The sequence below is a fragment of the Tachysurus fulvidraco genome, chromosome 18 (assembly GCF_022655615.1).
Source record: "Tachysurus fulvidraco isolate hzauxx_2018 chromosome 18, HZAU_PFXX_2.0, whole genome shotgun sequence".
NCBI classification, from domain to species: domain Eukaryota; kingdom Metazoa; phylum Chordata; class Actinopteri; order Siluriformes; family Bagridae; genus Tachysurus; species Tachysurus fulvidraco.
In genome coordinates, this window is record NC_062535.1 from 5770396 (window position 1) to 5783181 (window position 12786).

The 12786-nt window shown below is 35.5% G+C and overlaps 1 protein-coding gene across 6 annotated transcripts in view; it reads left to right on the forward strand.

Annotated features, from left to right (window-relative positions):
* dmd (dystrophin) overlaps positions 1 to 12786 on the forward strand; it is a 147679-nt gene that overhangs the window by 75313 nt on the left and 59580 nt on the right. For 5 of the 6 annotated variants that reach the window (XR_007138528.1, XR_007138527.1, XM_047803689.1 and 2 more), the window contains 7 exons: positions 793 to 965; positions 1629 to 1785; positions 2171 to 2288; positions 5444 to 5712; positions 6423 to 6569; positions 10866 to 10944; positions 11051 to 11111. Coding sequence is in view for 4 of the 6 variants with exons in the window: in XM_047803689.1 (XP_047659645.1) it covers positions 793 to 965; positions 1629 to 1785; positions 2171 to 2288; positions 5444 to 5712; positions 6423 to 6569; positions 10866 to 10944; positions 11051 to 11111 (1004 nt within the window). In the remaining 2 variants the exon portion in view is untranslated. Of the gene's footprint in view, positions 1 to 338; positions 450 to 792; positions 966 to 1628; positions 1786 to 2170; positions 2289 to 5443; positions 5713 to 6422; positions 6570 to 10865; positions 10945 to 11050; positions 11112 to 12786 lie in introns of those variants that run through there. The other variant, XM_047803691.1, reaches the window with a different exon arrangement.

Consider the following 12786-nt stretch of genomic DNA (forward strand, 5'->3'; position numbering starts at 1 on the left):
TGACATTTATCTTGGTTGCCCTGCACTAACTGGTATGACAATTATGTGTACTTGGCAAGAGCACAAAGATTTTGTTAAAATTTGAAGAGGCAAGCACACTAGTGGGATATAAGGAGATGGCTTTGTTCCTAGGACTTTGGGAACAAAGACCAGGGCCTTTCTTCAGTAGCAGTGCCCACTCTCCCCATGAACAAAAGTCCCAATGTGCCTTCCTCAAAAGGCATGCTGAAGCTGTTGAACAGTACTATTATAAGCCCTTTTCGGGACATTCACCATTTTTTACTTGTTCAGACTTCCATATTATCTCTCAACTTATTCTACTGCAGACACACATATATCCATATGGTGTGGAAATACAGGGCTGTGCTCCAGGAGTCAGGAATAGATGAATGTTTCACCTGAAGCCTTAATCTATGGATATGTTACACCGGAAGACATATCATGTTATGGTCTGATTATCATTGTTCCATTCTACTATCAGTTTTTGTTTTGATGTTGTTTCTAATTTATTTCTTTTAACGTGATGGGAATTATTTAAGTTACGTACATCACATTCAAAGGAAAATGTTTTTCTTTGTAAAAAAAAAAAAAAAAAAGTATGTGAAGGTAAAATATTCTGCAATTAAAATAGTTGTAAAGTATTGTACAAGTTCAATACTATGTTTGACTTTATTTGTATCTTCTAAAGCCAACCCTGTTTAAGAAAATCTAATTAACCTGTTTATAAAGATTTGCTTCGTAGTTCCAAGGGACAGGAAACACTAACTGAAATAACCCTGTTAATATCTACAGGATCTGCAGAGAGAGATTAATACCCAGACAGATGTGTATCATTCACTGGATGAAAATGGGCACCGTATTGTGGCATCACTGGGAAGGACAGACAATGCAATAGTGCTGCAAAAACAACTTTACAACATGGGAAAACGCTGGCAAGAATTATGTAAAAAAGTCAACAATATGAGGTAAGAATCTTTTATTTCATTACTATGGATTTTGTAACTTGCTCAACCATATTTTTATCCCAAATTTTTATAGCCACAATGTTTGCAAATGATGTTTTAATAATTTTTATGCAGTTTGTTTGTTAGGTGTAAACACATCATTATCAATGTTCATGCAACATGCAATGATTAAAACAGCAGATTAATCATACGGGGTATGGTCTGTGAATGGAACTTGAGTGGAACCAGTTTATCTCTCAGAGTAAAAGTGTAATGGCAAAGTGCCATTAAGAAAAAAAATGACTTTTTTTTTCAACAGAAATAATTTTTATCACTTTCTACCAGTGTTTTTAAGCATTTTTTAAGGTTAGGTTTAGGTTCCATATTTAAAACTACAGCAACAAAATATTCTGTTAAAACCACAACTTTTAGTTTAAACCTGAATACAAAAACAGATAACAAATATTTTGTGGCACTGCATTACATCAGTTTTTTTTTCTACTTATTATTTAAAATTATTTATAGTAGATTTAAAAATCTATATTTGAAAAGTTGTCATTGTGTGTTATAATGTAACAAACTCAAACCTAGCGGTTTGATGCTATTCATTATATTGTATTAATATGTTATTTTCTAAGAGGTTTTTTTTTTTTTAACATACATTGTCCATTCTCTTTTTCTTAGGCCTCACCTGGATGATAGTATGGAAGAGTGGAAACATTTTCACCTATCCTTACAGGGCCTACTCCAGTGGCTACAGCTTAAGAGAGAGGAGCTGGAGCAACAGAAACCAGTTGGGGGGGATATCCCTACTGTTCGCCAGCAACTGATCACCCATAAGGTTAATATGGTTTTATTAAGTCTTTCTCATCAATTGTGCAAATACCTATGGACCTGATTGTATAGAAATCTTGATTTACACAGTATAATTTGAGTTTTCTTTAAAAAAATGTCAGATAGATACTTGTCTATTATTCCTATATTCTAAATTACATTATGTGAAATTTCTTGTACTTTGGAAGAACCTTATGTGTAGAAAATACAGCTGCATATGGAAATACTTGAGGGTACACATAATAGACAAGTATCTATATGGCATTTTTTTACAGTAATGCAGCACTGCAAAACAGATGTGCACTGTTGTAAGGGTATGAGGAAAAACACACAGAAGAGAAAGCACTGCAAGTGTGAAACTGTACTACTTAGTCCTTATAATTTTTTCACAGGACTTCAGGAGGGAGCTGAGTGCAAAAGAACCTTCAATAAATGGAGCACTTGATAATGTGAAAAGTGTTTTAATTGAAATGCCTGGTGAAGAATGGAAACAGACTCCTGTTAAAAGAGGTATGGATTTAATCTTACTGCATTTAAACTAAATGCATGTGTGCAGTATTAGATTTATATAAACAAGATGTATCAAATGTAATATTCTGTACATTTTTCAGGGCAAGGACAACCCTTTAGTATTTGTGTTTATTTAGTATTCTTTTTACTGATGCATTTTTTGACAATTAAAAATAGGTGACAGAGACAGTGACAGTTGCAGGTGAAGAGTTTTTATAAAGGCTGCTCTAAATCCTGGGGGCTATAGTCTGCTCTGTGGGTTGCTCTGTGTTACTTGGAGAAGGATGCAAAAGCATCAGTAATCCAATAAATTAGAATTTTGTAAATTTTGAAAAATTTCAGTTCTTGGAGAACTGTGCTGTCTTGGGAACAAGGTAAAATCTGGCCAAAATGTATGGCTATGTGAGAGCACGGTTGTTGTGGTATGGGCAGTTTTTACTCCTTTACAATTTACTCATGGGTACCATTCATTGTACCTTGGACTGAGCATAAATGTTATATGAGGATATTAATTTGTGGCTGTCAGAGAGCATGTGGGGATAAGAAGCAATAAGTTGGTTGGTTTTGTGTGTACTCAGATACACTATATTGCCGATGGTTTTGGGACGTCTGCCTTTACATGCACATGAACTTTAATGACATCTCATTTCTAATCCATAGGGTTTAATATGGATTAGGCTCCCCATTAGGAGTGTGTTTATGGGAATTTTTGACCATTCCTCTAGAAGCTCATTTGTACGGTCAGGCACTGATTTTGGACAAGAAGGTCTGGCTCACATTCTTCACTCTAATTCATCCCAAAGGTGTTCTATCAGGTTAAGTTCAGGACTCTGTACAGGTTGGTCAAGATCCTTCACACCAAGCTCATCCTTGTCTTTACTGACCCTGCTTTGTGCACCAGTGTACAGTCATGTGGGAACAGTAAGGGTCCCCAAACTGTTCCCATAAAGTTGAGAGCATTAAATTGTCTTGGTATGCGGAAGCATTAAGGGTTCATCTAACTGGAACTAAGGTGCCAATCCCAAACTCTGAAAAACCTCCACACACCATAATCCTCCTTACACCAAATTTACATTTGGCACAATACAATCAACTCACCTGGAAAATTTGACTATTAAGTGCTGTCTATTTTATTATGGACATGATTCATTGTAACATCTACGCCCTCTTCCAGCCACCAGAGGGAACTCTCTCCCAAGTATTGAGCTTCTTCCAGGTTGCTTGGACATTTGAGCAGTGTGCCCGCTGCAATAGTCGCAAAGTATTGTATTGTTGTATTGGATTACTGTTTTGCATTTGTTTACTCTGCCTCATTAAACTCTGCATATGGATCCAAAAAGCACCACCAGTGGGAATGAATTAAAATCATGTAGATTTGTAAGTCATTGCCACGTCCTTATTGGATGGTCAAGTTCTGCAGTGGAAATCCTGGTGCCTCCAAGCTTGATGAGTCAGAGCTGTTTTTGCAGTATTGGGAGAGCTACACAATATTGGGCATTTTGTGTTAATGTTCTGGTCGATTGATGTATCTCACAGTAGGAATGGATCTGTGGTTATATACCATAAAACAAGATTTTGGTGGCTGGGTAGCATATTTTTTGCAAGAACCATAAATATGGCAATGAAGATTAAGATTTGTTAAATGCCTAAAATACATGTATATTGTGGGGTAAATATCAGGTTACTACAATACACCTTTTTCAATAAAAATACATATGCAATGTAATAAATGTAACAAAAATGTTTTAAAGATACAAACCCGATTCCAAAAAAGTTGGGACACTGTACAAATTGTGAATAAAAACAGAATGCAGTGATGTGGAAGTTTCAAATTTTAATATTTTATTCAGAATACAACATAGATGACAACAAATGTTTAAACTGAGAAATTGTATAATTTTAAGGGAAAAATAAGTGATGATTTTATTTTTCATGGCATTTATTTTAAATGATTTTAAATTTCATGGCATCAACACATTTCAAAAAAATTGGGACAAGACTTTTTATAAGTCTGCAAATGTCTGGGGACTGAGGAGACAAGTTGCTAAAGTTTAGGAATAGGAATGTTGTCCCATTCTTCGGTCTTCTTTTTGGAATCTTACTCTTTATGATGTGCCAAATGTTTTCTATGGGTGAAAGATCTGGATTGCAGGCTGGCCATTTCAGTACCCTGATCCTTCTTCTATGCAGCCATGATGTCGTAATTGATGCAGAATGTGGTCTGGCATTGTCATGTTGTCTTCCCTGAAAGAGACGACATCTGGATGGGAGCATATGTTGTTCTAGAACTTGGATATACCTTTCAGCATTGATGGTTCCTATCCAGATGTGTAAGCTGCCCATGCCACACGCACTCATGCAACCCCATACCATCAGAGATGCATTCCTTGTCCTCTTTAGTCCAGATGACATGGTGTCCCAGTTTTCCAAAAACAACTTTAAATTTTGCTTCCTCTGACCACAGAACAGTTTTCCACTTTGCCACAGTCCATTTTAAATGAGCCTTGGCACAGAGAAAACGGCTGCCCTTCTGGATCATGTTTAGATATAGCTTCTTTTTTGACGTAGAGAGTTTTAGCCAGCAATGGCGAATGGAACGGTGGATTGTGTTCACCGACATTGTTTTCTGGAAGTATTCCTGAGCCCATGTTGTGATTTCTATTACACTAGCATTCCTGCAATCTTGACTGCTGAGAGACACTGCCACACTGAGAAGCTCTTTTTATACCCAATCATGTTGCCAATTGACCTAATAATTTGCAAATTGGTCCTCCAGCTGGTTCCTTATATGTACATTTAACTTTTCCGGCCTCTTATTGCTACCTGTCCCAACTTTTTTTGAATGTGTAGCTTTCATGAAATCAAATATGAGCCAATATTTGGCATGACAGTTCAAAATGTCTCACTTTCAACATTTGATATGTTATCTATATTCTTTTGTGAATAAAATAAGTTTGAGATTTGTAAATTATTGCATTCCTTTTTTATTCACAATTTGTACATTGTCCCAACTTTTTTGGAATCAGCTTCGTATAATTTGTAAGAAGCATGATTATATGGTGTTACAATGGCACTATAGAACTAGTCATGCCTGTACGGTTACATACAGTATAGTGCTTAAAGAAGTTTTCTTTTGCTCTTTTTGTATTCTCCAGTTGTCAGCTCTGAGGAAAGAATTCAAAATGTGGAACGCATTTTACGTAAGGAAGCAGAGGATGTAAGCAAACTATGGAAGAACCTTGGTACAGCTGCAGAAGACTGGCAACAGCAGTTGGAGCTAGCTTTGGAGAGACTGCTGGGACTTCAAGATTCAGAAGATCGATTAGAGTTTAAGCTTCAACAAGCTGAAATTCAAAACAATTCTTGGACACCAGTTGGAGACTTGCTTATTGACAGTTTAAATGACCAAATCAACATGGTTAAGGTTAGTCTTTGGTATCAACCAATAAATTAATTTACACATTGTAACTGACTTTCCTGATGGTTAGAGAATTTGCAAATAGCCTATTACAATTATTTTATTGCCTGGGCATTTATCTTATTAAAGTGTCCATGTGACAGCTCTATACCATTAAGTTATTTATCTTTAAGGCTTTAGATTTCAGTAACTGAATAATACATTCAGTGGCTTGTTTATAATGCTTGTAAAAATGCTTGATATCTATACCTGATTGACTAGTGTGTGCAGTAATCTTACTCTATAGGTCACTTTGTTATTTATATACATACTTTAGTTAGTTAGTAAATACTGACTGTAGACCATGTTATACAGTATGCAGGCCTGATAAAACAGTTATTCAGCACAGGTACATGGTAGGTGTACCTAATAAAGTATGTGCTAATCTAAATAGAAATGATAAGTCATGTGTGTGAGCTCATGCATGCAAAAAAAGATAGCACTTTTCTGTCAGTGTTAAGCTTTGCAGAATAATTCTGAGGAAAAAATATAGTATGAAATGATTAGTTCTCATCAGGCTTCTCTGCCAAGGACTATGGTCAGTCCTTGTTTATTACAAGTTTGTTGTTTAAAAAGCACACCAGATTGATAGACAATGTCAAAATCAGTAAGCTACTGTTATATTTTATTCTAATATTGCTTTTTATAATTTTCTCTACCTTTCTTTAATTAACCAGGGATTCAAGGAGATGATAGCACCAATCCAGGATGATGTAAATCAAGTGAACAAGTTGGCTTCTCAGTTTAAAATTCCTGGTATTCAACTTTCTCCAGAAAACCTAAAGAGAAATGATGATCTCAATAGACGATGGAGACTTCTTCAGGTAAACATTTTTTCAGTAAAATGAGCCAGCTGGGTTTGCTTAAGGACGTTATTTTTTTTAGATGGTTCTTAATTGTCTATACCAACCCCAACATTTATGTAACATAAATGATAAGCTTACTGATTTATTATTCCTATCGGAAAAGCTCCAGCAGGAGATTTAGGGCATATTCAATGAGGTGATTTTAACTACACTACGAAAATGTACTTAGTGAGGTAACTGAAACATTGTAAAAGCTGTGAAGCTTCTTATTGCCAGCAGATACATGCACACTTTTAGAGTTCTTTTGTAGTCTCAACAGGTCAGAGCTGTTTAGACCTACACAAGGAGGACCTACACAATATTAGGCAGGTGAATTTTGAGCAGGTGACATCTGAATTCAGTCTGCTGCTGCCATCATGAATTTTATCATTAGACATGTACAGATCCTTTCTCAATGCTTTGGCCTCTATATATCACTTTGTTGGAAGTTAATGTTGGTTCCAGAACTTTTGAGTCTCTTCTCTAAGTTTCTTTAATGATTTCAGTCTGCGTAAAGGCAATTCCATGTAAAGGTCATACTTAAAAAAAAAAAAAAGACTTGGGCACACACCAACGGACCTGAACTTAAAATATGAATTCATAAATTCATATTCATTATTTTATATAAAATGTGATGCTTTTGTTTGTTTGTTTGTTTTTCATACAGCATGTTGGTGTACACCAATAAAACCAGCATTTTTAAAATGGGGAATAGATAGACTTATGGTTTTGACAAAATGTTAGCATTTGACAATTTCCTGATTGACATGGGGATGACAAAACATTTTGTACATTTTGCTTTACCAGCCTCTTTGCTTTATAAGTATCTTATTAAATGTATCAGTGAATTTCTCAGCCTACTATGGTAAGGTTAAGTTTATGTTACACAGTGTTGATGCGAAAATGTCCAATGTTCTGTGCAACTTATACAAATATAACATGCTTTTGTTAAAAGACTTTCATTTTGGATTATGGACATGATGTTACGGATGCTACATCAAAGAACACCTCTGATACAGCTCAAATCTAATATAACATCCTGTGTCAACACTTTTCCTCCATTTTTAGTGAACCATTCGTAATTGTTTCTGCTGTAATGTATCAGTTGTATGTTTAAATTTTTTAGCAGAAAGGCATGGAACCCAATTTTTTAGGCGTTGAACAGGCACTTTCTGATTTGCTTGTGCAACTAGTCAAACTTGCTCAAGCTTTGACAGCTCTGGTCAAAGAAAAAATTTAAGTTTAAAGCTGCACGCCAACTACGGATAAGAATGTGTTAAATGGTGAGATGCTGCGCATACTAAAACAACACACAACATGGAAAATATTTCTGAAGATAACTGAAATCTAGTTTATTAGGATAATAATTATAATAATTATTAGGCATTAGGATATTAATGTTTTATATCAAGTAGATTGCCTTAATGATAATATCATGATAATTATATTAATAATGCCACCTTTTTAGTACATATTTTGTTTTATGACTTTCAGTATTGACTAGGTACAAAAACATTTTTCCCAGACACTACTTTTCCTAAACAAAAAGTTGTTATAGAAAAATGTTTGGATTTTGGTTAAAAATAGTATGTAACATCACTTTTTAGGCAAAAAATATAATGTAGGTTGCTTTATTTGCATGCAACATGCGATAGCCGAGATCTACAGAAAAACAATGGTATGTTTGTCCAAGATTTTTAGTTTATAATACTGTGCAAAAGTCTTACACACTTTCAAAGCAATGTTGTGAAACAATATCACATCAAAAATAATAAAATAGAAATAATCCAAATAAAAAAATCTATATAGATCAGTAAACAGTAATAAACTGAGCAAAGTCACTATTTGATGTTACATTTGCTTTAGTAAACTACTACCGACTACTAAAATAAAAAGTATCAGGTACAGTTTGTGAAAATTAGCTAGTAACTTTTACTGAGCATCTTGCTTTTGTGCACTGACATCATAACATTTTTCTTAATAATTTTTCTGTATAATTGTTTTTTGTTTGTTTGTTGGTAAAGTAACATTTGGGGCAAAATGTTTTTGTCAATAATGTAGAAGTCCTAAAATAAATATCCATTACAAAATATGTACTAAAAATCCGGACCGGACCGTATCCGGACCGCAGTCCGCCATTTGGTGATGCCCGATTTACAGCATTTAGCAGACGCCTTTTTCCAGAGCGACTTACATTTTATCTCATTTTTTTTTATATACAACTGAGCAATTGAGGGTTAAGGGCCTTGCTAAGGGGCCCAGCAGTGGCAGCTTGGTGGATGTAGGAATCGAACTCACAACCTACCAATTTGTAGTCCAACACCTTAACCACTAGGTTACCACATCCCATTTCGCCACATTTCAGTCCATGGTAGTGCAACAGAAGCAGGCACTGTCAGAAGATCTCCAGGATAAAGTTGTGGAAAGGAATAGTTCAAGAGATGGACACAAAATGTTTTTAAATGTTAAATTTATCAGTCCTTAGAAGCACAGTGTGTCTATTAAGAAGTGGATTGGTACAACTGAGACCCTCCCTGAATCAGGACGTCCCATCAAACTGGATGGAAGAGAGAGGAGGAACCTGGTCATGGAGGCTACCAAGAAGCCTACAGCAATTTTGAAGCAGCTGCAGGAATTTATGACAGAGTGGTCATTGTGTGCGTATGACAACAATATCACAAATTCTTTACAAATGTGGAATATATGGGTGTGTTGCAAGAAAAACACCCACTCCTCAGGAAAGGCCACATGCAATTATAACTGTGCTTGGCCGATACAGCTCACCATGCAAATACCACCATTCCTACAGTAAAGCATAGAGGTGGTAATACCCTGTTGTTTCTTTGTAGCAGGGACTGGAGCACTTTTCAGGACAAAAAAAAAATGGACGTGGTTAGTGCCATCAAATTCTTGAGGAAAATAGGAAGAGGGTTCACCTTCCAACATGACAATGACCCAAAGCACACAGTAAAATTTACCACAGTGGTTGATGGAGAAAAAGTTGAATGTTTTTAAATGGCGTGTGGAATGGTCTTTAAGAATGCAGTCCACCAATCAAATGTGACTGAACATGAACAGTTATGAAAGAAAATATGGCCAAATATTGAAATGTCTAGGTGCAAGGTTAATAGACACGTATCCCAACAGACTAAATGCTGTAATAAAGGACAAGGTGGTTAAAAAAAATACTGAATAAATTAGGATTCCTTTACCACTGCCTGTGGATGTTGGTGATGACTGTTGTTCTTTAGTTTTTCTTCAACTCTCACAAAGTTTGTCATCAGCCGCTGTTGTTTTCCTTGGGCAACCTGTTTGATATCTGTTTGTTAGTGCACTAGTGGTTTATTTTAGGTCTTTCCAAATCATTATCTTGGCTATACCTAATGTGTCTTAAGTGACTGATTGATTTCCACTTTTTTCTCAGCTTCAATATGGCTTCTCCTATAGTTGTTCTCCTATAGACAGATCTCTTTTCTTCATTTTGGTTTGTTCTTTTAACAGCAAATGCAGTCCTCACAAATGGGCAACAAAAAACACCTGTTCCAGTATTTTTGATTACCTAAACACATATGGATATGGTCTACATATTTAGATATGAAATCTGAAATTCTGATCTTTTGTCTGATTAATCATTTGATCCGAAAGCCAAATGTGTTCATTGTATATGATGCATATATTATTCCAATACTTTTGGGAAGGGGCTCTATAGAGCACTTTAATTCTCACACTCATAGACTTCCAACACTTATTTATAGGATTCTATGACATTCATTGTGTGCAAAATCAGTGGCTTTATTCTTTCAACCCTGCCATGCATATCATTGTTTAGTGTTCTACTGATGGTGGATTCATGAACATTAGATTAAGCCAATGTAAGAGTCTATTAGTACACAGTCTATTAGTACACAGTCCACAGAATGTGGATAAAACGTTTTATAGATGGTTTTGTGACCTTTTCCAACCTGAGCATTACTCTTTTTCTGAGGTCTTTAGAAATCTCATTTGTTCGTGCCATGGTACCCTTTCAAGAACATGTATTGTGAAGATAGCTGTTCATTAGACAAAGGGGTTGCTCAAGCGGTTAAGGCTCCGGTTTGTTGGTCGGAGGATCAAACCTCAGATTGACCGTCAAATATTTAAAAGAATCCCTTAAACATACAGTGGCACAAACTTTACACTCTGTTTTTGCACATATTCTTTGATCACAATTCACGTTGTGAAAATGTGTGATGATTGATAAATCACTAACTCATTGCACTAATGAATCTTTTTTAGATATCAGTTGAAGAACATCTGTCCCAGCTTATTGAGGCCCACAGAGATTTAGGACCCAATTCTCAGCATTTTCTACAAGGTGAAACAAATCATTTATGCATTTTGGTTTAGTTTATTATTATTATTATTATTATTATTATTATTATTATTATACTGACCATGTAGATTTTTTTTCCTACTTACAGTGTCTGTGCAAAGTCCTTTTGAACGCTCTGTTTCTCAAAACAGTGTTCCTTATTATATAAAGTAAGTATTCCACAGACAACAACTTTCATTAATTCACTAATTCTTCCCTGAAGTATATTATGAACTGACTTTAAAAAACTAACTTCAAACAAACAATGAATAGTATCACTGTAAAGCAGTTGATGTCTGTTAGAATCCCAATGACATCTGTTTGTGGATCACTCACTGGTTTCCTAGCAGCTTAACATGAAATACCAAAGGGAAACATGTTGTGCTGCCAGATCTACTATATGATATTACTGTTGAGTAACAAAAAATGCTCATACAGCAATAAGAACTGTGACCGGGCCGTGTCTGCCAATTAAATAGCACAGCCTTACTTAAAAATTATGTTCTTGCACCTGTAGCAAATTCTTCTTTTTGTTTTTTGGTCAAATATTTGTAGTTTTGCTCTCAAGTAAAGAGCACTGGATTTCATTTCTACTCTAATGATGTATAAGACTGTGCTACACTTACAGTAATTTGAATGGGGAAAACCTAGTGCAGACTGCAAGACTTGAACTGCAAATAACAATTTTGTTCATCATGATAAACAAACTTATGAATCATATTTTTGACCATTCGATTAAATGATTTTAATATCCATCTGTGGATATTAAACACTGACATGAATCGATTTAAACCCCAATGGTGATTGTTCTGAAGTGTACATGGCTTGATTTTAGAGCCCTCATCAGTCAGGATGTGTTTCAGGATTCTGACTCTGGACATGGAACAGTGAATCCATGTTTTGGAGCACAGTGGTATGGAGCATCATCTACATTGCTGTGCAATGTCTTAACCACAGAGCTATCACTTCCCTTCCCTTACTTTCTCTTCAAAACTCACAATCATCAATTATTAATACATACATTTTTTATTTTATTTTGTTGCAAATCTTTTGCAATCAATGACCACCTATTTGAAACCCCTAGATATCACCAACACTCTGTTTCTTCTGTTATGCTTTTCCAGGGTTTACTGCAGCTGTCTTCCTTTCTTGCTTGTTCTTAGGGGCTTTTACCAATCAGCTAGAAAAATGAATGCTTTAAAAATGGTCTTGGGTTTCATTTGAAGTATGCTTTGGGTCACTCTCTAGTTTTACTGTGAAGAAGAGTCTAATGTGATTAGAATAGAATACTGTATTGCCATTCTACAGCTGAACAGTGAAATCAAGGTTCTCTCATTTAAATAGTGCACACATTCAAACACACGTACAATACAGTTTGGCATCTAGCATGGGAGACACCGTACAGTTGCAATCAGAAATCTTGAACCTCCCCTCATCTTAAATATATTATGGTAAAGTGTATAGAATTGAATGAAAATATGCAGTAAATGTTGTCTCAGTAAATAAGTAAAGAATTTTCCATGTTTGACCATGAGGATAATCTTTTACTGGTCACAAATGTTATCTTTCTGGTTCTAGACAAACCGCCGTTCCACATACCTAAAAAATTTCAGTACTGTTTTATCACTCCTTTGTTTCATCACTCCATATAACTCTGACAGAATTTTGCCGGCCTATCCAAGGTGCTTTTGTTCAAGAGTGGCATGTGTTGTGGGGTCTAGCCATAAAGTCCTTGGTTATTAACTGATCAGTTGCCACTGTCATATTTGTCTCAGCCTTCTACAGTTTAAGTCTGTGTAAGTCTCTTGTAAGTTATCTTGATGAGTGTGTTAAGGTCTCTACTAA